Below are 26,458 nucleotides of genomic sequence, written 5' to 3' on the forward strand. Positions count from 1 at the left end.
CTAAACACTGCATACAAAGAATTCATCACAGAAGAGGCTCAATACAGAGGTAAGAATCCCACCAGACCAGTCACAATGTCAGGCCAACAGAAGACACATCTGGAACAGAAGTCAAAAAAATAAACACATTCCTTTCCAAAATCATTATGAAAAAATACAAACAATTATACAAATATTCAGATTGTGTAATTACCAATTTACACATTATTCAGCACACCAGGTGAACTTTTTCTTTATTCATATCGCTACAATGCATCTCACCAAATGGAAGATAAAAAAAGACTTTTGTTTTTTCTTTTTTTGAACTTTTCTTTTTTGCACTCAAACACACCCCGATGGAATCAGCTGTGGATGAGGTAAGAAGCTGCAGGTGTACGTTTGGGTCCAGACAGATGGGCGGGCGGGCACGAGAGATTAATGACGTCATGTACCGACAGAATACTAGAAGGCCACAATCATGACTTGATCGTTTTAAAACTGATACAACTTAAAAGTCGGAGCAAACTACCTCGCAGGAACGACCCCCCAGCACAGTCTTTTGTTATTTTAGAATGCATGAGCGGTTAATGTGACCACGAGCACGATGCCAACGCAGGAAAACGACATCCGTATGATATGCAGAGACGAAATGTATGCTCTCAGTGTTCTTTGGATAAGTTCACCCGGACGGCTCGGCGAAATCGAAACTGAGAAGCAATTTAGAGAGCCTTCCTCCCCGAACCTTCGCAGCTCTGCTGGGATCCCAACAGTCGGCACGCCGCATCAGCCAAATCAAGACTACAACGAAGAACCTAAACCCATGGATGTATCCAGAGAGCTGATGCAGGGCAGACACTCAGGCCTAACGCATGCCTCCTTTCCCCCACAGAGCTCCTGCTCTGTAGCCCGGCATCACCTAAACCTCAGCCAAGCCATGAATCAAACAGTCATTGAACAAAGCAGAACCAATCACAGCAGCGATTTCTCTCTGTTAACCCACGAGCCGGACAAAGCTAGGGCTACTTTTTCGATGATCTTCCTCCTGCGTTCCACTGACAAGGTGCTGATGAGGTCAAAGTTGGGTAACTTCCCAGAAAGAAACTAGCGGCGGGCACAATCCGTCGACTGCGTTCATGTTTGAACCAAGCGCTGGTCGAACTTGGGGTGACGTTACTCCAAATCCACAGGCTACTTCTACCAATCACCGGTAAGCGTTCTGCGGTAGGACCGCCCCACAAACGGCAGCGTGTCAGTGGAGAACAGGTGTCCAGTTCTTCTTCATACATCCATGGAAAAACCTTCTGATTCTGAAGAAACCCTTTGAACGCAGATGGTCGCTGCAACGTTTAACACCTAAACGGCGCGCTCTGGCATCCGTGTCTGCCAGAACGCCCAAAGAAAAGAAAGTGACTCGAGTTTCACATGAAAACGTAAAAATAAAAGCAGATGCATATCAAAAAAAACGTTTCGACACGTCTATTATCAAAGTTTGCATAAAAAGTCATGCACTCCGCTGCCGCCGCTGCACTGACAGATGCTCTTAATCGGGTCAAAGTTTGATCATGCCAGACGCCTCATGTGACCTGATTTAGCAAACTCGGGCGTTATCTGAAGCCAAAGAAGAACCAGAACAGTGCAGAAGCAACGATGGACCTTTCAAAATAAAACGAACGCGAGTCCAGCCAGGAAATCCGGGGAACCGGGATTCACACCTGCGCTCTGCGTTGCTGACCGATCCCGGTCCGATAATACTGGTCAAATCAAAAAGTGCATCACAACACAGCTCCGAGCAGGTCATCATCATCATCGCCGGGAAAACCCCGACTGCTTCTCACCAGACGACCTCTGACCTTCGCGTCTGCACAGGTGTTTTTTTTTCTCCGAATGGAAAAGTTAATCACAGAAAAAAACGAAAACAAAACACATTTAAGGCAACTCCTCTATTAAACATCAACAAAACACTATGCGGTCGATTTCAAACGGCATCATATATGAAATGTAGATTTAACTTGCATTGACTACTGGCAGCCTGAGGTGGAGGGACCGAGTTTGTGCTCCGGAGTTTGGGGGGAGCTCCTGGGACGGGGGACCGGAGGGTCATACGGAGGGGTTAGTAAGGTTCTACAAGTCACAGTGCAAGTCAAGAGACAAATATTATCTGCTGTTTGAAGAAAGGCACTCGAGGTACCTACTGTACAGAGGGAGAGGTCCAGTCTGACTGGAACACAAGTTCGGGCTCTTTGAAAGAAAACCTTGTTGAGACTCGATGACTACTCTGCTCTACCCATGAGTGAACACAGCCTCGCGTGGTGAAGAACGCCGACGAACAACGAAACACACAACGAATGATACTCAGAGGGACCCGGGGACACCTTAGTTGCCTTTTTTCTTTTCTTTTTTCTGGCTCTTCTTTCCCATCTGTGTTCGAATGGCCGAGCTCGTCAGACCGACGGCATAAAACGCGACACGGCGGCCGAACGCATGGAAACGTTTCTGTGGGATCTTCTGAATGAAGGCAGTCTGTATACGAGAACACCGGGTGTCAGATATGCCGACTTGGTCGTAGTGATATGAAGTTAACGGTCACCCGCAGTCGCCCTGCAGCGTGTTCACCTCTGCGGTCAGCGCCACGTGCACGTCGCTAAACGCCTTCTATCAGCACTCCAGAGACCGTACAGGTGTTAGCAGGAAAGTCCAACTACTGATGTTTCATCAGTAAGCAACACAGGCTGAAACACGCGGCCACCTTCACGTGTTCCTCGTCCTCCTCTGCTGCTGGGCCTACCCCACACCTACAGGGTATCACAGCCACTCACACAGCAGAGCTCTAGTCCCAGCGAACGTGCACGATCACAGAAAACAAACGGCGTCGGCACTCAGGGGTGAAGACGCCGCCGGGCGACTGAAACCTGGGCAACGATGCTCCAAAACAGCTCGAAGAAAGAAAGCGACAGAAATTCCAGCACAACCAGAGGCGCCGTCGTTGCCTCGCTCCCAACAGTGATCGGCTCAGCAGACCCACCTGAACCGACAGCCACAAATGACAGCGTCGTGCTCCGAACACATCGAAAGAAAAGAGACGCACGTGTCTGACCGCGAGGGGACGAAGGCGCTTCTCGGGCCACTCCTCCCAAAAACAGGAACTACGCACGTCAGACAGAGGTTTGTGTGTCCTCCGAGAAAAATATTGGCAATGTGGGGGATAAGTCACATCACAACAAAGAGATGCATACTCTGTTTAATTCCATATTAACATACAAAAAGCTCTTCAGCACTTCTTTGTAATGCAGCAAGCTTGTGCTTTAATCTCAGGATTATCGTCCTTTGAGATCCGTCGGAAGGAGCAGCTTCGTACGACAAACCGTTTGAAGGAAAAAAGTTCCTTTAATGTTATTGTTTAGTAAGCTCTCCTGTCTCAATCTGGGGACTTCCAATTTCTGAAATGGTAGCATCTAAATATCTTACAACGCCGGTGATTTGATCTTTCGATACAGTAAGTGGACTTGTCCCTGCTGAATTTGGGTATGTCGTTTTGGCAGTTCAGGATTCAACAGAAACGCACACGATGCAAAGACGACCGCTTCAAAAAGAGGACTCCTTTGTGTGTGGATAATGCCAGTCCAGCAGGTTCAGGAACAGAAAGCACTTATTCTGAAGAAGACTAGGAAGACCTGAATATCTTTTCCTATAAAAAAGAAACACAGCCCAGATATAGTTTGTGTGTGTTGACATTGCAGTATTGCAATTTCACATTTAGTGCTCACAGTTGACACACTTGACTCACGAATGAAAACTCAATCACTACACTTGACCGACACCACTGAAAACATCTGTTCGGCTACCGAGCCTGTTCGACCTCGTCCTTTGTACCTGTCGAACGCGCCGCTCGGCGTCTTTGCTGCCTGAGCTCAGGTGGGAGGAGATGGGGAGAGGATGGGCCGTTTGGTTACCGGGTGACTGCGAGTGGGAATAATGTAGGGATTATGGATCGCTCGGGAAGTCTTTCCAAAGGCGTCAGTGTGCTTCAAAAGAGCGACGATGCCGAGGCCTTTAAGGTTTCTGCAATAATGTTGTGTATTGTTCTCGGACCTGGGCAGGTGAGCCCGGGTTTACACCACCAGGTGCACGTGTGGTTTGATGAGCCGACATGCTGCCAATCAGTCTCATCTGGAAAGTCAGACCCGTCACCTTCAAGGCAGCCGCGTGCTTCAAAGCGCCAACCGCCGTCTTTAAAAAGACGATGTCTGAGGAGGTCTCTGGCTGATATCGAAGGTTATCAGTCTAAGGTATGATTTTCAGAGCTGTTAGCGGTAATCAGGACGGACTGAAAATCCCATTTTCAGCCTTTTATCTTTCGCTCCCTTCAACAGTTGTTTGTACCCAGCTGTCGGGTACCTGGGTTAAGGTAAGTTAGGCCGCTCAGCGTGAGCGGTGTTGGCTAACGCATCATTTTCTCTGCAAAGTTCACCGTAATTCACAGACCACTACGTTTGACTTCCGATCAAAAACACCCAGATGCGACGTGATCCAGATTTCTAGGACTGTTTGCATCTGCAGCGCCTGTGGTTGGCACCACTCTGTGTTTGAAGCAAACTGAAGCCTTTTCACAGTGAAGGGGTGAAGGGACGCACGGGTTTCTCTCCACCGAAGAGATCCGGAGGCCGGCCGGGCGAGGATCGGACGATCGGGAAGGTCGGGACGGATGGTTAAGGTTCATGGTCGTTCACATTAAGTTCGTTGGGACGAGGGCACGAACAGGTTCATTTATCACAACACTGCTTTAGACCAGTAACCCCTGACAGATGTTTGGCTCCACGTTCTCGGCGTTCTTCGTGCCCATGTGAACCGTCTCCCCACCTCGCAGGGAACAGGGGCCACTGTAACAGGCACACACTGGTGTGATGATGAGTTAAATCTCCCTTTGAGCATTCCCACCATGACGTCTATCACTAATTGGCATGATGACACTGGTGCGCACGCCTTCCTGTACCCCAGCTCAGTGGGTGGAACGGCCTACGTCTTCCCAGAGTCACGTGACTTGGGCTGTATATCTACCATTGACACAGTCTGACAATACAATGCAAACAAACAACATTTATACAGATTGGCAACTTCAGGGCACCACACGGTGCAAGCAAGAGTCTTTTTTTTTAATATATATGTTTGAATTCCCCGACTGAAGAGACGCCGCGTTACTTTTTATTGTCCAAACTGCTGACGAGAGCTGGCAAAGAATGCTGGGAGGGTTCTGAGGTTTTGCTGTTGTTGGTGTTGCTGCCATCGCTTCCGGTGATCTCCTCCTGTTTCTTCTCTGCCGGCGTCTCTGGGGGGTTGACGGCAGCTGTCTTGTTTTCAGAGCCGGTGGCGGCGTTGGCGCCGTGGCCTCCGCCGGGGCTCTGATCGGGACGGGCTAGCTCGGCTGTGCCGTTGGTGGTGGCAACGGCCGAAGAAGCGGGAACATTAGTTGCCGCGGCTACCTCAGTCTCAGGCTTGGCTACGATCTCCGCCTGGAGACCAGTCCCCGTGTTAGCCCCTCCCCCCGGCCCCGCCTTTCCGTCCGCCCCCACGCCGGTGCCGCTATCTGCCGTTAGGACTGTACTGTCGGGCTGGCCCGAGGTGTCTCCGCCCGTCTGGTGGCTCCCCGCGGCTCCGTGCTCCTCGGGCTTGCTCCCTTCGGTGATGACGCTGGCCAAGGAGCTCCCCGCCTTCACCTTCTCCGCCGAGTTGACTTTGGGCGGAGCTTCAGAGCTGACCGCGGCCTCAGCCCTGTCCGGGACTCTCATGTCTTTGCCCTCCGTCTCTGCCAGAGCCTGGTTGAAGTTGAAGGCTTGGATGAGGCGAATCAGGTGTTTGACTTTGTCCAGGGAGAGCTGCATCTCCTTCTGGCGGGCCAGGATGGTGTTTTTGGTCTCCATGCATTTCTGAAAAAATGAAAACAGGTTTTAGTTTCATCTCCTCAAATAAAGAGAGCAGTGACAATTCACAGAAGCTGAAGTTGGCAGCAGGCATTTAACTGCAACAACGGTAAAAACCCTGTGACTGTGACGGCCGTGAGGACGAGCGTCTGTCCTGGAGCTGTGCTCGTTTACGGCACACAGTCCCGCTCGTCGCTGCTGATGCTGGAATTTAACGTGAAGCCGGAGAATAGCTCTAAAACAATACAGTTACAGCACGACGAGCTGTCCTGTCTTCTTTTCATCGCTTACCAGCCCGACTCCGCATCCCTGAGGCAGATCGCTCAGGACCTGACAGGTAATTATACAAACTTTCTCTCACAATGCAGCATCGCGGTGCTTTATCCAACATCCAAACACAAAAAACATGGCCATCACAGCAGCTGACAGTCTTCCCCCTGCTGAGCCAGCTCACAGCCAAAACTTTTGATAACTTTAGCGCTGCACAGATTATGAACGAGGGACTGGAGACTGGACCGAGGCATAAACGTGTGCGCTGAGCTCACTGTTATGGAGTTGCTGAGCTGCTTGACTCTCTGTTCCAGCTGCTCTCGCTCCAGTTTCAGCTCTGAGCTCCACTTCATCAGCTTCTGCTTCTCCTCTTCTTTAGCTGCAAGACAAAGACGGGAGAGTCGGTCAGAGCTCGCCGGTCCCGGCAGACGCGACACACGAGAAGAGCAAAAGCTGCCGTCACCTTCTTTGTAAGCGATGTAGGAATGAACGATAGCCAGGGTGCCGGGCCAGGGAATGGCTTCTTCTTTCTTCAGGATCTGGAGAGAGAAGCTGGGAGTTTTCACAGAGGCGGAAGCTCGGAAAAGAGTTCAGGGAGACAAATTTAGCCACCACCCTGCGGTGGGGCCGATACGGGGACGAGCAATGGGGTGGATGGATGTGAGATGCAGATCTTTACACAATGAATGAGACAGAAGCACAAAAGAACAATACTGCATCACGTTTCTGCTTACAAAGGATCGAACAGTCCTAAAGTTCAGGCCAGCGTGGCAGAAGGCCCGCCGGAAGCACATTGCACAGTCTGGACTGCAGTACCCCCTTCCCCCTGACTCAGGATCAGTCTGCTGCGGTTACCTGATCTTGGCATTTTGGACAGATCCACATGCCTTTAGGAATGGTTTTCAGGGGTGGATCCAGGCAGTCCAGGTGATAAACACGAGAACACGTGTCGCACATGAGCAACTGGCCACTGCGTCTGCACACAGTGCAGAAGTCCTCATGGATGTCTGCCTGTGAGGAAGAATTGGACCAATCAGTTTCCCCACCAACCATCAGCGCAGAGGCAAGGCGGGGGCGCCGTGATCTGGTTTAGTTTACAGTCTGGGCTTGTTCTAATGACATGGTGTGTTGTGTTAATCGACTGAGCCCACACAGGGGAGTTAGAATGTGCTCTGCAGTAGTTATCAATGACGCTACAGGACTCTGTTCACTTTGTAAGGCTGAGTCAAAGTAAAATCAAGTGATGAGTGCGGATGAGTGTCATGGAGACGACAAACTAATGGAGGAGTGCAAATGGTGACAGAGCTACTGGGCCAAAAGGACCGTGTGTGACGGGGCGTCCAACCCTCTGAGCTGTCCGTCTCCCCCATCGTTACTTACATCCCCAGAGCTGGGGCTGGGCAGGGGGAGGGGATGGACGGGGCTGGAGGGGGAGGTCGGGGTGAGGCTGACCAGGTCCGGGACGCTGCTGTATTTGGGTGGACGACCTGGGTGAAATGAGACAGACGACAAAGACGGAAAACAAAGAAAAAAAGAAAGATGGAGAGGGGGGAGAAAACAAAAACAAACAGTCTGTATGACATACCTTGGAAAGGGAGTCTTCGTTGGCTAGCATGAGTCAGGGTGAGAGAGGAAGAGGAGGAAGAGGAGGAGTCAGAAGCACAGACAGCAGGGTTAGTGCTCAGAGCGAGCTGACGCCAAGCTCTAGTACAAAGCTGCCCGTGGACTCGTGTCAGAAGTCAACACCCCGGGTGCCGACCTCGCGTTCCCACCTCGCCTTTTTGTCTTTCGACTTCCGGGCCTCTTCGGCACGAGCGGCTCAGCCTGTTGCCACTTAAAAGTCATAAAACGGCTTAATACGGGTATGAGATGCATGGACCCGACAGGCACGCCGTGGGTTGGGCGCTCAGTCGGGCCGACCTGCGAGCCCGTTACTGGCTTAACAAAGACCCGAAGTTAAAAGACAAACAGCAAGAGATGAATAAGAGAGCGGCTGCAGCGAAGTGGAAACCCGAGGCCAGCGTTTGGAGGGCGAAGGAACAGTCCGACATCAGTGCAGATACTGACGCAGACTTCCTCCGCCTCTTTCAGGGCGTGTTAAAATCTGACACCACGAGTTGCGCGTGAGGTTAGCGTCTAGCGTTACGACGTCTGCAGCTCGACTGTCGGAAAGTGTGATGTTATCGAATCAGAAACACCGTTAGTCGTGTTACCGGCGGCGTGGCTCCCAGCAAACAAACATCATGGGCGTTAACTGGGAGTCAGGGTGTTCCTACAATTCCCAGAATGCATTTCAGCTCTTCCCAGAGAAAACAGAGGGTCTAACCGGATTCATCCTCCTTCATCGGAGGCTCCACAGCTCTGATCACCAACCTCGGCATCGTTTCAGAGGGTACATGTCTGCGTTTAGTCTGCGAATGAAACCTGACATCATCGGCACTAAATGACGTGACACGCGGGCGCGTTTCAGCCCGTTTGAAGCTTCAGAGCCTCGAGGACGAGTGAGCATGAATCCGGCTTTAGACGGAAACCCGACTGAAGCGACAAAGACAGGAAGCAGAAGCAGGAGAAAAGTTTCACAGCACGTTATTAGCACCGAGCATCAGATCAGACACTGATCTACTGTTTCTACTCTTCTTCCACTCAATGAAGCACACACACACACACACACACACACACACACACACACACACACACACACTCCTCTCTGCAGCTCTGCCACGACTCTCAGCTGATTATCGTCTCTACTGTAGCTCTGCTTGATTCTATTGTCATGCATCGTTCAGTCTCTACTGGTTTCTACTGTCATTTCCATCATCTTTGGTCTGTTTTTCATACAGACCTCTCTTCCTGGTCCCCTGGTGCAGAGGGCTGTTCAGGTAACTCACTGCACTCTTTTTCCTCTGAAACAAAAGAGAAAAACGTCGTTAAGTCGCTCAGCAGGCAAAATATTGGTGAAAACTACTTTAATCAACCCAAACTCGTAAACATGTCATCGCACTTTGCTTGACTCTAAATTCACAAACGTAAACGGGAGTCTGGGGCGTACCTCGGGTTCAAACACGGCGCCGCTGTACACCGGGTTGGCCGTCGTTCTCCTCTTACGCTCCTGTCTTTTGCTCTGAATTTCTGCAAATAAAAACACATCAGCGTTTCCTGCAGATGTTTGCTCACGCAGCAGCTTCACGACACCAAGACTGAAAGCATCGCTCACCTTCCAGGTGGTCGTGTGTTACCAGGCCCAAGGACACCATGAAGGCCAGTTTCTAAAGGAGACACAGCAGGTGAATCATCACGCTGGCAGGTTTGGTACAACAACAAAGTTGTGCGGTAGCAAAACGTGCTCCAAGCATCAACGTAAACATCTGCAGGAGAACGTCCTGACACATAAATCCATCTTTTTAAAATGATACATTTTCAAATGAGATGCAGAATGAAAGTATTTTATATCGATGCAGTAAAGCAGCTCCTCTCATGCCTCTTTTCTCGCTCTCAAACCCCACCCAGGCACGCAATGAAGCCCCACCCACAGATGGCCCCGCCCCTCCCTGGGCCTGGTTCTGCCAGAGGTTTCTTCCTGTTAAAAGGGAGTTTTTCCTTCCCACTGTCGCCAAAGAGCTGCTCATAGGGTCATATGATTGTTGGGTTTCTCTGGGTTATTTTAGGGTCTAATAATATAAAACACCTTGAGGCGCCTGCTGCATAAATAAAAGTTTGGTAAACAGCTTTTTCTGGGGTTTTGGATCATTGGGAACATCGTGCGCCTTTATCTCCTTTCATAACATCAGCCTGTGTGAGTACGTTTGAACTACAATATACTAACAATATGTTTTAATAACAATAACATTTACTTAAAGATATTAATATCTAGAATTTGCAGGTGAAACGTGTGACGACAGAGAAACGGTTCAGTGATTTGTGCTAGAAAATACACGACTTGTGTGTCCCTCTGTGGGTCATACCTCTGGGTTCTCCTCTTTCTTGGGGGGCCTGGGAGGAGGAGACACAGGAGCGGTTGAGGAGGAGGACGGGAGGCTGACGACGGCGTGCTGCTCTGTTCCTCCCGGTTTAACAGTCTGCTGAGAGAAGACGAGACGAAGACGGCAAGCTTAAGTCACAGAAGAGAACATTCCTTTATATTTTCATTATTTCTATTTTCTGTTTTTCATTGAAGAAAGAAGCAGAGGCCTCCACACGGCCTCCTTCAATAACACGGACCAATGTGACACAGCGCCATCGTTCAAAGACCCGAGGGTCGAACAGGCGTCCAAACTCCAGTAAGAACCCATCAGCTGCAAACACGCGACCTTCAGAGGGTGTGACAGTAAGACACGAGCAGACGACGCCCCGCACGCAGCTCTGCAGCGCTGACTAATCATCAATTCTAACATACTAACGATACCCAAACAAGCTGTGAGCGTCCAGCTGCCCGATGCTCCAGCCGGAGAGCAGGTACGTTTCCTCTGATCACCGCTGTCGGGAAAGCAGCGCAGAGATTTAACCGTCACAGCAGCAGAATTTAAACGTGCGGGCCGGATCCACGAGTAAAAGCAGATCATTAGTGAGGTTCTCCTCGTCTATACAGACACCAGCTTTATAAACCACTTCAGTACTTTTAGAGGCAAAAACAGACCCTGCTGAAGTCTGAGAGGCCTGTTCGTTTCAGTGCTGTAGTTACCTGAATCACCACAGGGGGGTGCTATACTGGCACATAACCCTAACCTGTAAATGAACTAAAACTGATATCCAACCTTTCAGCGCTGGACACAGCCCTTTACAGCGTGTCGGAGGAGCAGCGGCACACGAGCGCCACCTTTAAATCTTTAAGGTCATCGCCTTATTGTTTAAACATCAGAACTACAAAACTATCCAAAGGTTTCTGAAAGTAAAATCTAAGACCACGATTAAAATATTTCAGATCCTGCTGTGCTAAACAGTGCAGTACTAACGCAGGACCTTACCTTGGGCTCAGTGGTCAGGCTGCTGATCTGGATCGGCTGGACCGGAGTCTGAGTGGGGACGGGGGTGGGCAGGGGCACCTGGGCGGGGCTGGCGAGGCGGGTGGGTGCAGCGGAGACTGGCGTGGTGATGACGATGCCCGTCAGCGGGGCGGCACCGGTCTTGCTGCAGGGCTGGCCGTTGACGATGCGGACCTGGTGGATGGGCGCCGACGACGACAGCGAGGACGAGAGCTTAGTGGCCAACATGACGGGCCGCTGCAGCAACTGGGGGGCCGCCATCATGGGTGGGGGAGGGGCCGGTGCAATAGGGACATTGGTGGGCGTGGTCAGCTTTGGCCGGACCTGATAACGACACACAGCCAATCACAAATCGGCACAGAAATGACCTGATACTGCCAGGTAACGCCACTGTGGAGCTCTACCTCAGCCTGACTGAGCCTACCTTTACTGCTACTGCTGAAGCAGAGGAATGTTACAAACATTAGCTCATTTATTTTTATGTATTAAATCAAAAAAGACAGATACACCACATCATACAGCAGTGCCAGCTCTGCTACCACACAAGCCCCGCCTCCAAAGTCCCAGTCTTTAACCACACCTACAGCTCACTCTCAGGGAATAAGGTGAGATGAGCCCTTCAGAGTGAGACAGGGGGCGGGGCTTCAGAGGTACAGGCACTGCAAAGCTTTAATGTTTTATAAAGCATTTTGTCATTAAACTCTAACAGTATAAGATACACTGTACACATGTAACGATGCGCTGGCAGGACAGAAAGGACACGAATCGTTTAGACTTATTAAAAATGCAAAAACACATTAGATAAAAAAATCACCAATAAGGTCAAACGTGATTGGTGGAGGGAAAAAAAACAAAACGTAATATTGTTAACAATATTTAATAGTTTTATAAGCCCAACCCTTCAAACTTCATACAGAAGTACTCGAGTATTTGTTCTGAGCTAACAGACAAACGCTGCTCGTGGTAGGACGACTTCTGAGGCCTAACTCTGATGTTTGAGCCCGAGCTCCCGGTGGCGTTACTCAGCACAAACACCGCCCACGTTCCTCCAGTGGAAGGGTTAAAACACACCGACAGCCAGAAACACAAAAATACCAAGAAGCTGCAGGAAACAAGCTCTGACCAAAGAAAGGTAAAAGACACTGGTACACAGGCAGGAAACCTCCAAAAACACCTGCTCACAGGTCAGTCGGAAATTAAAAGAAGCACAACGAGAGGAGAAGTGATGAGTAAGAGGCAGCACACAGAAAACAATGTTTTAGTGCCACGGAGCAAGGCATGAGCGTTTGCTTCGGCGCGCTCCCGCCCTCTGCTGGAGAGTGAGCACGCCACGTCGGGTGGGCCACACACACTGATCTGAGGGGGTTAGGGTTCAGAGGCGGGTCTCACAGTGACGCACCTGTGGCTGAAAGGCGGGTCGAGGCGTCAGTCTAGGAGGCGGGACAAACTGAGGAACTTTGATTGGCTGGGCGGCGGCCTGCACCTGAGACAAAACCACAGCAGATTGTGGATCTGTGCTGCTGACATCTGACCGACACGTCTGCTGCGCTCGGTTCGGGACGCGTCGCCAAGCGTTGACAGCAGAGCGTGGGAGTAAGTAACTCTGAGAACACGCGGGCTTTAAAGCAGGTAGATCACACAACTGTGGGCTCTGCCGAGGGAGCAGGATGGAGAACTGGCACAGAGCAGCTGCTTTTGCACCGCAGGAACGAGGAACCCTCCAGGGACCAAAATCGGTCCGGTGCTGTTCGCCAGTGAAACGCTCATAAACTTCGGGGTTGGTACAAACCCAGATCTACTTTTTAGAGCTCATGGAGTCATGCCCCATCCCAGCACCGTACTGTAAACATACATTTACTCTTATTGGCTAAATGTTTCTCAAAAACTATAACAAAGTATCAATGTTCCTCTGGATGTAGCGACGTCGCTACATCCAGAGGAACATTGATACTTTGTAACATCCAGGTGTTTGTGTCAGCGAGCTGTCTCCAGTCTTTTCCTTGAAAAGATTCCTGGGAGGAAAAGTTCAGAGTCCTTCAGATGGAACACTGAACCGTGTGCAGAACACTGTGACCTCTGTCAGTTCCCGCATCCAAAGCAGAGGCCAACACTTGAAGCAAACCGGACCCTGCCCTGCTCTGAAACCTGAAACACGAGCCTCACCTCCAAGTTTGAACTCTGTTCACGTCAGCGCTGTTCGACAGCTGCGCTCGTTTCTGTCTTCTGTGCAGTATTTTAATCACGGTGGTTAGCAGACCTCAGGTGGTCGTGCTGTTACATCCTGTCCACGCTGCTAAAACTAGTGTATGTTTAAAGGTAAGGCAAAGCTGAGAAGTGTTTCAGAGAACGACGGCTGCAGAACAATTTAAAAACGACCTGCTGTGTTACGATTCGTCATTTCGATCGCTGCGTTTCTGACTTTTAAGCTTTTTTCCCTTTGCTCTGCTCTTCTTCACCTGACATGTTTTTAAAGATGGCCCTCGCTGTGATCAGTTTACCCCATCAGCATCGAGGCCCGCCCAGGAAGTACCTACCCACGCCCAGAGGTGGTACTTTGTTGTGTCTGGAGGCCCAGGAACGGGCACAGAGATGTTCCCGCGGTGGAAAACCACCTGGAAAACCCTCAGTCGTGTCGTGACGTGTTCTTTTTGCAATCATGCGCCTCTGTGAGGGGAACTGACCCCCAGAGGGAGATGCTAGAAGCTGCCGCCACAGCCCGCTCGAGCGCTTTCAGAGAAACAGAGTCGTGTGAGAGCGCACGCAGGCGGGTCAGCGGGCGGCGGTCTGAAGCGTCTCCTGAGCTCGAACAGATCGCACCGACAGCACACTTACCACCATGGCGTTCTTGGACACCAGCCGCATGGGCTCCGAGCTCTGATTGGTCAGCTTGCCGGCCACCTGGAGGTTGATGGGGGCGTTCTGCGAGTCGGGTTTGGTGATAGCTGTGGTTACCATAGCGACGGTGGGCGGGCGCTGCGGCAGGACGGTGCCGGGGGCAGCTTTCAGCACCAGCGTCTTTGTGGTGAGGACCGGCGTCACTGTCAGCGTCTGTGGAGGGAGAAGTTAACCCACGACACATTTAAAGACAGTCGGATTTTAAGTCATCCTGTAAACGGCGCCGCGGCTTTCATACCTGCTGCAGCGCTCCAGCTATCTGCTGGCTCTGCAGTGGGTTGGCCGGCTTGATGTCTCCTCCTCCTGGAGGAGTTTGGACCTGCAGCTGCAGCTTGGCCTCCGGCTCCTGCTTCACCAGCAGCTCCTTCCTCAGCTGCTCCACCACCTTTTTCTGCAGGCGAGAGCACAGGACATTATTCCCGCAGCAGGCGCCACTTCTCCATTCAAAAAAGCTTTATTGAAACAAAGTATGGAACAAACGATATAATGAAGGGTGTGGAGGCAGAGGGTCGACTCTCAGAGTTTTTCCTCTGAGAGTCGACCCTCTGCTTTTTAAACTTTACTTTGGGGCGGACTCATATAAAAAGTGTGTTTTTTAACTGGTGATTGTTCATTCATCATTTAATTTAGAAAAGTTACTGTGAAAATAAGTACAAATAAGTACGAATAAGTACGAATAAGTACCCAAGCATCTCTGCATGACTGAGGAGGAGGGGGAGGGGCAAAAGAGAAATAAGTGAAAGAAGCAAAAAGAATGAAAAGCAGAAGAAGAAAGGGGTGGAGCTCAGGAGGTCACGCACACACTGGCGACTGAATTCTCAGTCGGAGGATAAAGCCCATCTGTTGCTTAGCAACAGTCGACTCAGAAGCAGGAACTTAATGGAGTGAAACACAATGAGGACGCCGCGAGAGAGAAAGCAGAGAAACACAGAGGAGGAGGAAAGTGGCGGCGCTGCTTTCAGAGAACTGTTTGACCTTCTGCCAATAACGTGCAGCACTTCAACTGCTGCCGCCGCCGCACAGGGACGTTTAATCTCACAGGACTTCTGCTTTCACAGGTCCGATTCTAAAAACACACACTTCCTGTTTAACTCAGTCTTTCTCGGCCTGCGACTCGGGAGGTTCAGGCGTGATGACGTCAGCGCGTGATGGTGAGGCGCACGCTCTAAAAAAAGGTCAAGGGTCATGCACTTTTTCCCAGCACATCTGAATGAAAGAAAAAGTGCAATAAAAAAAATCTCGCTCCTTTTCCCCAGAATCAAAGAGGCCATGAGAGCAGCTGCACGGCTGCCAGTTTAATTACAAGAAGAAGAAGCAGGAGCAGGAAATCACCTACATTTCTTCTTTTGAACTTCCTTCAGACTGTTACTCTGAGCCCACCCCTCACGCTCCGGCTCATATTCCCACTGAGGCAGTTTATCATCAGGTGGGAGCCGAGCTCAGCGCGAGACTAATCTGCCGACTCTCTGAAACCGACTTTAGTCATCTGTGGTTACGCAAGATGCCCGCCTGCACAAATACGCGCACGGCTTTCTGTTTCCCCACAATAATATGAGCTAATCCCGACTCCGACATCATCTCAGCACACTTCAGTCTGCACAAACTCTTATCCAACAACGTCTTCTTTAATTCTGCACGATGTCGAAGCAGCGAGCACAAAATGTTTCACACGCAGAACAAACACAGCGAGAAACACGCAGGGAGCAGATAAAAATAGGAGGCACAATGAAAGTGTTCAAAAATAACAGAAGACAAAGAGACTACAGACGTGACGTAACACGCTCATCTGATCCATATATCACAGGGACTATTATGAACGCCAGACACCAAACAAAGCCATAGAGAAAGACCCCAAACACACAGAGTCAAACAGCCACGAGGAAGAAACGAACGACCACCGAAGCTCATGAAAGAGAGCGACCCAGTCACACAGTGACAATGATGCAAAACAAGTCAAAGACACAAACGTGCACCGCTGTCTCTGCCACTGCTGGCTGTTCTGTGTCGTTCATTAATAATGTTTGATATCAGAATGACGTAAGCTCATGAGGTGAGACTGTACCACTGCGCTGAGCTTTGGCCTCGGAGCGTGTCACTCCTACCGCTGTGAAGCTGAAGCGCTCCGAGCTCACGTTTCTTTGTTTGAAACGACAGCTCGGTGAACTCAGCCTCTAATATCACAGAAGGTCACGCTTTAAACGAGCCCACGGACACGAGCTCGTTAGCACAAAGCTGAATACCTGCTTCTCGCTGAGCGCTGTGATCTTTGCTTGAAGTTCGTGGAGCTGCTTCTTCAGATCTGCGTTCTAACAAAAAACAAATGCCATGAAAAAAACGTCTGAAAAGTTTGAAGCTTCAGAGGTGCTGATAAGAAATAAGAGCTTGGACCTTACCTGAGGGTCCTGCTTCATCTGAGCAACCAGTTTCTGCAGAAAGAAGAGAGAAAACACAGATCACGCTGACACCTGCTGGTCATCACAGGGAACTGCACCCGAAACAGAGCAGCGCTCGCTCTGACGGACGCGCGTCCTTTGATAAGGATCATATATAAACTAAATAAACAAATGAAAACAGAGAAAGAGACCACACCTGACCCTGATTTCTTTTTTCCTGTTTTACCATCACACTATGAACATTTTCAGCTTGTTCATCACTTTGTTTAGTACAGCACACATCCACGTTTTCAGGGTGAAAACCAGATTTAGGCTCCATTAAAACACAGCCCACTGCAGGCCTCACAGTCTGCAGACTGAATGTGGCTTCACCCCTTACTCCCCTACTAGAGTTGCACTTTATTTTACTGGGATTATAATGCACTTATATGTACCTCCACACGTCAGCTACACTAGGAGGTAACAGGTCAGGTTTTCCCAGGAAACAAAGAAATAATTAGACTGTAGATGAATTTAAGCGATGCGTAACTTCAGGTAGTTATTACAGTAATATTAGTATATTATTAGTATTGTGTTATTTCTTGTTTATCTTGTGGAAAAAACAATATTTCTAGCACCTACACTGTAAGCGTGCTGCAGTTTTCAGAGTGGTTTACTCCGCCCAAAAAGTGCGACTGTGCTCCGACGTTACGGTGTCACATTTATGGTGGTAAAGAAAGGACTGACTGAACATCAACATAATGAATATTAAATAACAATGAATCCACTTCATAATCTGCTTACATGAACTAACGATGTACCGTGGAAACATTGTTTTTCCTGTGAAACTACTTAAACTCACAGTAGAATTATTCCTCAGGCTGCAGTAAAAACCCCACCTGTTGCCTCCTGATTCGATCCGCATGTATTTGTAGTAAAGGGAGCAGGCTGTGTTATGCAGCGTTACTCAGTGTCCTGCCTCAGTGCGTTCATGCAGACGCTGAACTTTGAAAAAGAAGAGCGAGCGGCCAAGACAGGAAACAGCTGAGCCCACAGCGTACCTGATGGATCTGGATCTCCACCTTCAGGGCCTCCTGTAACGTCTGTAATTCCATCATGGATCCAGTCAGTCTGCCAGCCGATCGATCAGCCTGCGCGCACACACACAGAAAGGTGAGACGCTGGTGTTTCAGGGCTACACTTACCACACCTGTGTGTGTGAGCTCTCACCTGAACACTGTCTCCAGTAGGAAAACCATCCAACTGAAGCATTAAAGTGGTGCTGCAGAGGAAACGAGGTACAGACACACGGATGACTACAGGGCAGGTGACCTCACCTGAAGCTGTTCATTACACACAAACAGGCTCCGAGCTTCATCGCGCCCAAACATCAAACACTTCATTCACATCAGCATTAATGAGCCTCACACTCCAGCATAACAGCACTCACCACCTGGCTGTGGGACCGGACTCCACCCCTCTGTGCTGCCCTGCAACACACAGCAAACGCACACGTTACAGGCCCAGTGTGTTCAGGAGACTTTAAATGAAAGACGTCTTTATTCTAACAGGGATCAGTCCTGAGCCAGCACAACTCAGCAGGCGTGCAGCGGCACACACCTTCAAAATAAAACACACGTTTGTGGACTCGATTTGTACGTCCTCACCTTTCTACCATCTGCTGATGTTTTCTGAAGCTTTCAGTTTGTTTGCTGTTCACGTTTTAAGAGGATTCTTTTTATTATTTGACAGTTTGGGTTTGTTTTTCTTTGCTCCATAAAACTTTCACATGTGAGCCAAACCTGATCAGGTCACACTGCCCACAGTGATTCAGAGGTCATGTGACACACCAAAGAGGAGCATTAAGAACGAGCCCTGTGCAGTACTCGCTCGTGTTTCTCTGCTGGAGAGGAAACAAAAGAATAAACCGACACATTTTTCTCAAAAACACAAAGAAAATCATTCAGAGGAGATCATCATCATAATAATGTGTTGCATCACCAGCCTGTTAGCTCATCCCTGCCCCTGCAGCGCCCCCTGCTGTGTGGATGCCAACATTTACATGTCTTTGCATCAGTGAGACAAAAAACATTCTTTAAACTAAAAACACCAGAAACAGGAACTAACATAAGGGTCAGGGCCCTTCAAAGTGTCGCCAGAAATACACCCAGGGTCCTGAGATGATCTATTATTTATGACGAATCCACGGAAGAAGTTAAGGAAAAACATCCGCATCATGTCTCTGAATGCTGTTTGGGGTTAACGTGAGCAGCACATCAGGAAAAAGTACTCAGGAGTGTGACAACGTTCGAGTCTGACTACTTCACAAGGAGTACAAAGAAATGGAAATACTCGAGTACTTCACACCCCAGCCCGTAACCTGCAGACAAATGAAGTACTGAAGTACTCATAAAAACTGTAAAAGCTACAAAATAAAGTGCATAAAACACAAAGACTGCTTCATTTTTACATTTTTGAAGTTTCATTAGAATAAAAAGAAAAGAAAGAAGTGCACAAGTACTTTCACTGTAAGTACACACAAGTATTATAGGCTCCAGCTTGCACCTCAAAGTACTTTGAGTGATTGTTGGGTATTTTGTAAGCTTAATTAGTACTACATAATCCTCTGAAGTAGGGCTGTTCGATATAACGATGTGTGTCGGACGACGATATAAAAACATCTGTTGTTTCATTTTACGCTGTTGTTTGTTTCGTGGTGTCGCAAAATAAACTGTTTACGGTAATATTTGTTCATGTTTGGCTGTATTCTTAAAGTTCTCTCTTTCTCTTATATTTAATATCACCACACTACGGACGCACAGGCGCCTGTTGATGGTAACACCATCGTGTGTCCGCTTGTTTATGTTCCACATAAACCTTTCACAATAAAGCTCAAGATCCTGTTGAGACTTTTCAAAATAAACTGAATCACGTGAAAGAGCAGAGTGTTTACAGATGAGAAGCAAAAAAAGACGCCAGGTGCTAAAAAATAAAGCTTAGACTCAGACGTTAGAACAGGCTTCTCCCCGCAGCACGCCGTGTAATAAATACTCACAAAGGAAACGGCGCCGTTACAACTTAAGTCTAAAAATGTATCGTTTCATGCATCGGTTAAACGCTCGACTCCAGCTACACGACGCACAGCTGGAAACACTTCACGCAGGTCGAGCTGCCCGAGATTCACAGACTTTACAGAAAATGTTACATTTTTGTGATTTATATCGTTACCGGGACGACGATGTCTTATATCGGCACAGCCCTAATCTGAAACATAGTATCAAGTAGTGAAAAATAAGTAGTAAAGTACCTCAAAACTGCAGTGATGCTGTAGTAGTACTACTATGTGAGAAAAACTATTCAAGTACTTCCTGTTTTCAAATCCTCAGATTTATGGTTGAAAGACTGAAAGCTGAAACTAGTGCAGTAAAAAGTACTTTTAAAAGAATAAACAAAGTATTTTAGCTTCGTGTACTGAGTTTCAGGCTGTGGCGTGAAGTACTTTTCCTTAGTAGTACTTTGATTTCCTGTGTTGTACTTTAAAAACTGTAATTACACAAAAACTATGCAGTGAAACAAAAAGTACTTTGACTTTCCTTCAAGTTTAACCAACTCCATTAATACTACGAAGTACTGCATTAGTACATACTACACGTAAACTCATTCAGAGGGAAAAAGTACCATAACTATAGTACTTAACTATTTTGAAGTACATATTATTATTAACCTAGAAAAAAATACTACGTCATTACTGTAAAGCACAGACAGACGTGTACATAAACATATAAACTAAATACATGTAGTACTGCTGAATCGAGCGTACTGTAAGTGGCTTGCAGTACTCCGGTTTGTTGTTTTTAAAAGTACACGATTTAACCACTAGACCTGTTTTCCAAGTACTTCAATACTACACAAGATGCAGTAGTGCCGTCTTACTAATTTAGTAGAAAGTACTTCGTGTCCAAAACTCAACACCTGAGTCATGAAGTACTGTGATTTTCTGTGCTGTAGTTTAAAGTATTACTCTGATTTGTGTCTAAAACATTCAGGTGCATGTACTTCCTACTGGAGTAAAGTATCTCTATACAGTATTAGTATTCGAGGAATCTACTTTTCAAGTACTTGAAAACTAAAAACAGGGGAAAGTACTGCATTATACAACCGTCACTGAAAAGCTTTAGTAGTACTAAGAGAATAAAACTGAAGTACTTCCAGTTTCTGAGCAGCTCAAACACGTATTTAAGTTCAGTAGTACTCTGTTAAAAGTACTTTAAACACAGCCTGAAACCTGAGACAAAGGGACTCAAAGTACTTTTGTACTGTGTATTTTGTAAGTACCTGCAGTAACAAAACTCTTGTAGAATACAAGAACAGAGTAACAAAAAATACTAATACTCAGGTACATCTGCTTTATGAGTACATACAACTATTAAAACTGCAGTATTCAGTAGTAAAAAGTTTCCCTTTGAAATGCAGTCTAGAGCAGTACATGTACAGTACCTCAAACCTTAGTTAGAAGTAGTAGTACTGTAGTACTAATTAGTAAAAAAGACTTACTTCCATCTTATAGTTTAAGTACAAGTACACAAGAGGACAAATAAACACCAAAGTCTCCATGGTCCAGGTCATTCAAAAATGTACTTATACATTGTAGTACTGCATTACAAAGTACTTTAAACTGCAGTCTATAACATGGGACAAGTACTTTGGTTTACTCATGAATCCACCACTTAGTACACGCTTAAGGTACCAGAAATGTAAATAGTACTGCAGTTCCATTTTACAAATACCTTAAACTTGATAAAAACTGTAACAAATGTATTTTAGTACTACAAACTACAGCCTGATCCCACGATAAGTACTCCCAGTTACTCTTTTCTATTCAAAAAGTTTGGTTTGTACAGTACATTTACTCTTTAAATCTTGTGGAGTACAAATTTGAAGTACTAGAAAATGTAATCATTAACCTTTATTATCCAAGTACCCAGAAATAGTACTTATACTTACTGGTAAAAACAACTTTATACTGCAGCCTGAAACAAAGTACTCTGACTGTTTTTAAAAACCTTCATTACTGCAGTACTTCCCTCTGAAATTTACTTCAGAATGTAAATAAGGATTTTTGTGTACTTCAACTATCAAAATACTTAAAAACTGTACTTAGTAGTACTTTATTACTAGTTCATAAAAGCTACTTTGTACTATAGTCTGAAATGTGAAACAAAGTATTCTGATTTACTGTAGTACATTGTTAAAAAGCTTCATTAGTACACATTTGAATATTTCTACTATCTACATACTTTAAAACTGCACTTAGATATAGCAGTACACATGAAAAAGTACTTTAAAGAGCACCGTGTACCACAGGACGAGGGTCTGTGTTGTACACGTTTCATTACTGCAGTGTGTCCCTCTGAAGTGTAGTACAACAGTTTTCCAAGTCCAAAACTATACTACTGTATTACTAATTATTAAAAAAGTACTTTGAATTAGATCCTACTGAAGTACTTTGTTTAAAAAAAGCTTCATTACTGCAGTACTTCCGTCTGAACTTTACTAGAGTGAAAATAAAAATGTGTGTATACTTTCACTTTCAAAGTACTTTAAACTGCACTTTGTAGTGCTGCATAACTAATGAATAAAGTAGTACTTTACCAGTCTGGAATATGAAACAAAGTACTCTGATTTACTGTAGTACATTGTTAAAAAGGCTTCGTTAGTACACACGGAGTGAAAACAGAAACACTTGAATACTTCTATTAACCGAGTACTTTAAACAGCCCTTACTTACAGCAGTAGTGCATTACTTATTAATAAAAAAGTAACTGTTACATCCTGAAACAAAGTACTGTGACTTACTGTTTGGTGTTTTTAGTTAGTACACGTCTAAATTTACTGCAGGACAGATTTAAAGCAACAGAAAGCAAAAATACTCGAGTACTTCTATCCCACCCCGAGGTACAGTAGTACAGCATAAGCGATGAGTAAAAGTACTTTGTGCTCCAGCCTGCAGCGCGAGCTGGGGGCCCTGAGTACTGGGACCTGTAGTGTTGGGGTGGGGGGTCCCGGTCCACCTGAGAAGCGTCCATACGTGCAGCACCTGAGCGGAGGTGCTCGGCGGCTGTTAGCGGGCTGTGGAGGCCGCCGGTTAATTGGAGTAATTGCTCCCCGGGTGGGACGCCAAGTTGTCGGGATAAACTTCCCCGAGCAGCCCCGCGTGCCTCCGCAGAGGGCCCAAAAAGGGAAGAAATGAAGCTAAAATGGAGGGTTTCAAGATGAAAGCCGCCAAGTGCTTCTTCTTCTTCTGCTGCGGGAGTTCAAACACTGAAAAGTGGGTTTTTGTTTCGGGCAGACAAATTAATGTTTTATAACCGTGTTATTAAGCCTCTGCGGCCCTGTGGACGCTCGGTCCCCCCTCGGAGAGCCCCCCGGCCGCCTGTTTGGGAGAACCGTCGCGGTTTACGGGCTGTTTTTCGGTGTTTCGGTGTGAAAAAAACCGTCCGACATTGCTCCGTCTGAGGCTGAGAACAAGTGGATAACGTTAGCCGTAGCCGCTAATGCTAACCATCCTGTTAGCCGCGCGGAGCTAACGCAGCCAGCAGCCACGCTGATAACAACTTCCATCAAAGATTAAAAAAAAAACACGGCGGCCGAGGGGCGGCAGGGGCCGGGGGCACGGCTCGAATCGGGCTCCAACAGTCCCGAAAGACGCCATCTTTTTACAAGAGTCAAGAAAAAAAGCCCTGACAGCGAGCAGGCGTCGGTGGGTCCAAGTTACATCGGCCCCTTGTCCTCCAGAATATCAACTCCTAGAATAAGAAACAGAGCAGCTAAACACACAGAAACACACGGGAACACAGCGGACACACACCGGCCGACAGCCCCGCACACCTGCCCGCAAACAGCCGCAGACAATCGACCACGGGCGGCCGCAGGAGACGCGTAAAGTTTGACAGCAGGGAAAATTAAAGTTATGAAATTAAAAAGCCCAATGTGCACTTACTCAGCAGCAGTCCTCCTCTGGATTAATTAAATATATATGTGTGTAAGAAGCCGATCCGCGGTGAAACAGAGGCGCACACACAGCCCGGCCGCCTCCTCCCCGCGGGGCTGGACCCAGCTGTCGTGTTTCGGGGTGACTTTTAGTGGAAATTGTGTAAAAAGAGAGAAACTGAAGCTACAAAACAAGAAGAACTCTTCTTCAATCTCATTCAGCTCAGCCTCAGCACATCACAGATCCCTGCGCCGCGGAGCTGGACGAAGGGGCACAAAAACTCCTCGCGGCTCCGGCGGGAGCTCGCTTATCCGCCGGGGAGCGGTCGATGTCGGTCCTTATGGCCGTTAAAGTTCGTTAAATCGGGCCGATGAGCGAGCCGAGGCGCGGGGGGGATGTGTTCGGGAAGCGGACTACTTTTTGTGTCGGTGCGGCGAATTTATTTCACTTTGCCTAAGGAACGGCGGTGCTGCGACTCCCATTGCCTAGGGAAAAAACCCGGATGTAAACTCAGTGAAACTCTATGGAGAGAAAGTCACACACACACACACCGTGAAACTCGGCGGCGGAGCGGAGCACTTTGTTGTGTTGTTGTGTTACCGACCAGCTCCGCGCAGCACGCCGCCCTTCAGCCTCCACGTTCGGCTGCTCGCTGCTGGACCCGCCGGACTGTTGCACTTTGTGGAGGAAAAGGAGGAGGAGGCCCCTTTTCTCCTGCTTCCAGAGAAACGAATAAATAACTCCGTGGAGGAATGTGACCACAGAATAAACTCACAGAAGCCAAACGGGAAACAAATCTGAGGTGCTTCTTCATTTTATGATGTCGTCATGCACAGTTATTGTTCAGGCTTTCATATTTTCCTGCCCTTGGCCTCAGCTGTTAAAGCCCCTTTTTGTAATTACCCCGCAAATTGTAATTAAAACTTTCAGCAGCAGGGGGCAGAGTTTCATCAGTGCCTGGGTAATGTCTAAGTAAAATGTTACAGGGGCTCTATGTAACCTTAGAAAGCACCCGTAGCTGTTATAGGTCTGTTATAGGTCTTAGCCTGGTAGCAATAAGTTGTTATTACACACAGGAAACTTCCAGCACGGTCTCACACTAGCTCCTGAAACAAACACAGCTTATAATCTGTTCGTTCGTGTTCCTCGCTTTTTCTTTCTTTCTCCTTCACGTGTTTGTAGTCTGTGTGAATCTGCAGTTTCCACACAGAGATTAACAACAGCTACATCATCTGTCCGGGTTCATGAGGGACACTGACGGTAGGTGACTGCGAGGCAGACGAGGATCTGAGAGGTCAGCAATCCCAGAAAAGTGGTGGACAGCTGTACCCATGACCGAAAGGAGGGACACAGACACGGGTGGAGACTGCATAGGTGAGGAGGGAAGAAAGAGAGGAAACAGGAAGTGAAAAAAGGAAACATGAGGGTGATGAATGAAGACGGGGCGACACAAAAAGTGAAACAAGCCTGGCCTCTGCACCGTCAGCCCCGAGTGACCCCAGGAGCCAGGTGTTGGAGACCCATTTGATCCTGGGGGCGGGACTTGTGGCCTCCACCACCCACAGGAAGTGGTCCATCAACAAAACTGAGGAACCTATTGCATTTCTATATTTGATGTGTGTTCCTGGTTTGAGACGGGGCCAGTTTGATATTTCTGTTCAGGGTCGTTACAGCCAACTGTAACCTTACTTTAGAGAGATGGCTCGATTAATAGACTGATTGATCTATCGATAGACTGATAGAAAAGCAGCTGTCGCCGTCTCACAGCTGGAGGCCGGAGGACTCGGAGTTCTGCTGTTTTCTGTATTCCAAACTCGTCTGTTTCAATGTGTTTCTACTTTTAGCTCTGTAAGTGGATGCATTGACTAAAAAACAGCCACTAGAGGGGGATGTGACACAGTCAAACACATCAGACTGTTCCTGACTTCCTGCTCGTCTGCTGGGGTCCAAACACCGACCCGTGGACCAGAAAAGGCCCTCCAGCACAGTATCAGTTTCTATTTCCCTAGAATATGAAAGTCTTTTTTTCTCTCATGTCTGATGAGCATTATCTCAAGGTTTTAATGAAGTTTTATTACCAGGATGTTTACTCTTTGTTTTGTTCTGCGCAGTTTATTTCTCTTTAATGTTTGCATCTGTTTCCTGTGAGGATATTATTTCATAATTGTGGTAGAAAGTCATCCATGTTTCTTCAGTCAGGGCTTTTCACATCATACTCTCTGTGTTTCTCAGTAAACATACTTCCTGGGCGCAGGAACTGGCTGTCTCACATTTTCCTCTGCAGCAGCGGCACAGCAGCCCCACCTGCTGGTCACGCAGGGTGAAGCACCTGTGAACTGTTTAGTCTGACCTCCATCACTCATTTTCTTCCATCTATCAAAAACAGACATGTATAGGAAATGATTATTGTACACACACACACACACACACACACACACACACACACACACACACACACACAGCAGTCAGATTTTTTTATGTAACCTTTATTTATACAGGAAGGGTTAGACGTGTTTCTGACAAACATATTAAAGTTACAACAATAACAAGACCTAAAAAAAATCATAAAAAGCGAAACTGGTCTGTTTTGAAGTTTTCTCTAAAAGTATTTACACACAGGAGAACAAAACCTCTGTTCATGTTCACGGAGCAGCGCCCTCTAGTGGTGGTTGAAAAAAGTCTATATTTTTAAACACCTTTATCACGTGTTGTTTTTTTCTGTAGTGCTGACTAACCTACCTGCTCTGTGTGAAAAAGTCCTTACCCCCCCGTGAAATCACACATTCACTGTGATTAACCTCTTTTTTTTCTGTTTCAGACCTGCTGATTATAAATCAGTTAAACAGAAGCTGTGTGACAAAGTGAAGCAGGCTGAAGGATGTTAAACAGCAGCACAGCACATCTCGCCACGATTGCACTTCATTTGTGAACAGCAGAGACCAGGCAGCTGCCTTTGCTGCTAAAACCGTGTGCAGGAAAACATGAAACCCGGGAGCAGTCGGACTGTAAAACATAAAACTGTGACGCTCCGTTTAACACGTGCAGGTATTTTTCTGG

The 26,458-nt window shown here is 47.5% G+C and overlaps 1 protein-coding gene across 1 annotated transcript; it reads right to left on the reverse strand.

Annotated features, from left to right (window-relative positions):
- Window positions 1-221: 221 nt before the first annotated feature.
- On the reverse strand, window positions 222-23,616 carry phf21ab (PHD finger protein 21Ab). Its single transcript, XM_085360227.1, has 18 exons — window positions 23,411-23,616; window positions 17,861-17,900; window positions 17,641-17,692; window positions 17,472-17,561; window positions 16,432-16,464; window positions 16,279-16,344; window positions 14,277-14,429; window positions 13,976-14,191; window positions 11,126-11,467; window positions 10,127-10,243; window positions 9,379-9,430; window positions 9,214-9,293; window positions 9,007-9,067; window positions 7,545-7,651; window positions 7,020-7,175; window positions 6,628-6,703; window positions 6,440-6,543; window positions 222-5,900 (listed from the first exon to the last, which is right to left on the reverse strand). Exons 3-18 carry the CDS (start codon window positions 17,680-17,682, stop codon window positions 5,172-5,174), a joined length of 2,424 nt encoding a protein of 807 aa, XP_085216353.1. The 5' UTR covers window positions 17,683-17,692; window positions 17,861-17,900; window positions 23,411-23,616; the 3' UTR covers window positions 222-5,171.
- Between the last annotated feature and the right edge of the window lie 2,842 nt (window positions 23,617-26,458).

This window comes from Diplotaxodon limnothrissa, linkage group LG7 (assembly GCF_057381915.1).
Source record: "Diplotaxodon limnothrissa isolate DT_005_m linkage group LG7, D_limnothrissa_male_GT1.1, whole genome shotgun sequence".
In the NCBI taxonomy this organism is placed as follows: domain Eukaryota; kingdom Metazoa; phylum Chordata; class Actinopteri; order Cichliformes; family Cichlidae; genus Diplotaxodon; species Diplotaxodon limnothrissa.

What these genes read in the sequence shown, in the direction of transcription:
- phf21ab (XM_085360227.1), bottom strand. Translation starts at nt 17,682, where the DNA reads ATGCTTCAGTTGGATGGTTTTCCTACTGGAGACAGTGTTCAG. An exon ending in CCAGGGGACCAGGAAGAGAG is followed by an intron (nt 7,652 to 9,006) that starts GTCTGTATGAAA and finishes CATTTCACCCAG; the next exon opens with GTCGTCCACCCAAATACAGC. An exon ending in CTACATCGCTTACAAAGAAG is followed by an intron (nt 6,544 to 6,627) that starts GTGACGGCAGCT and finishes TTTGTCTTGCAG; the next exon opens with CTAAAGAAGAGGAGAAGCAG.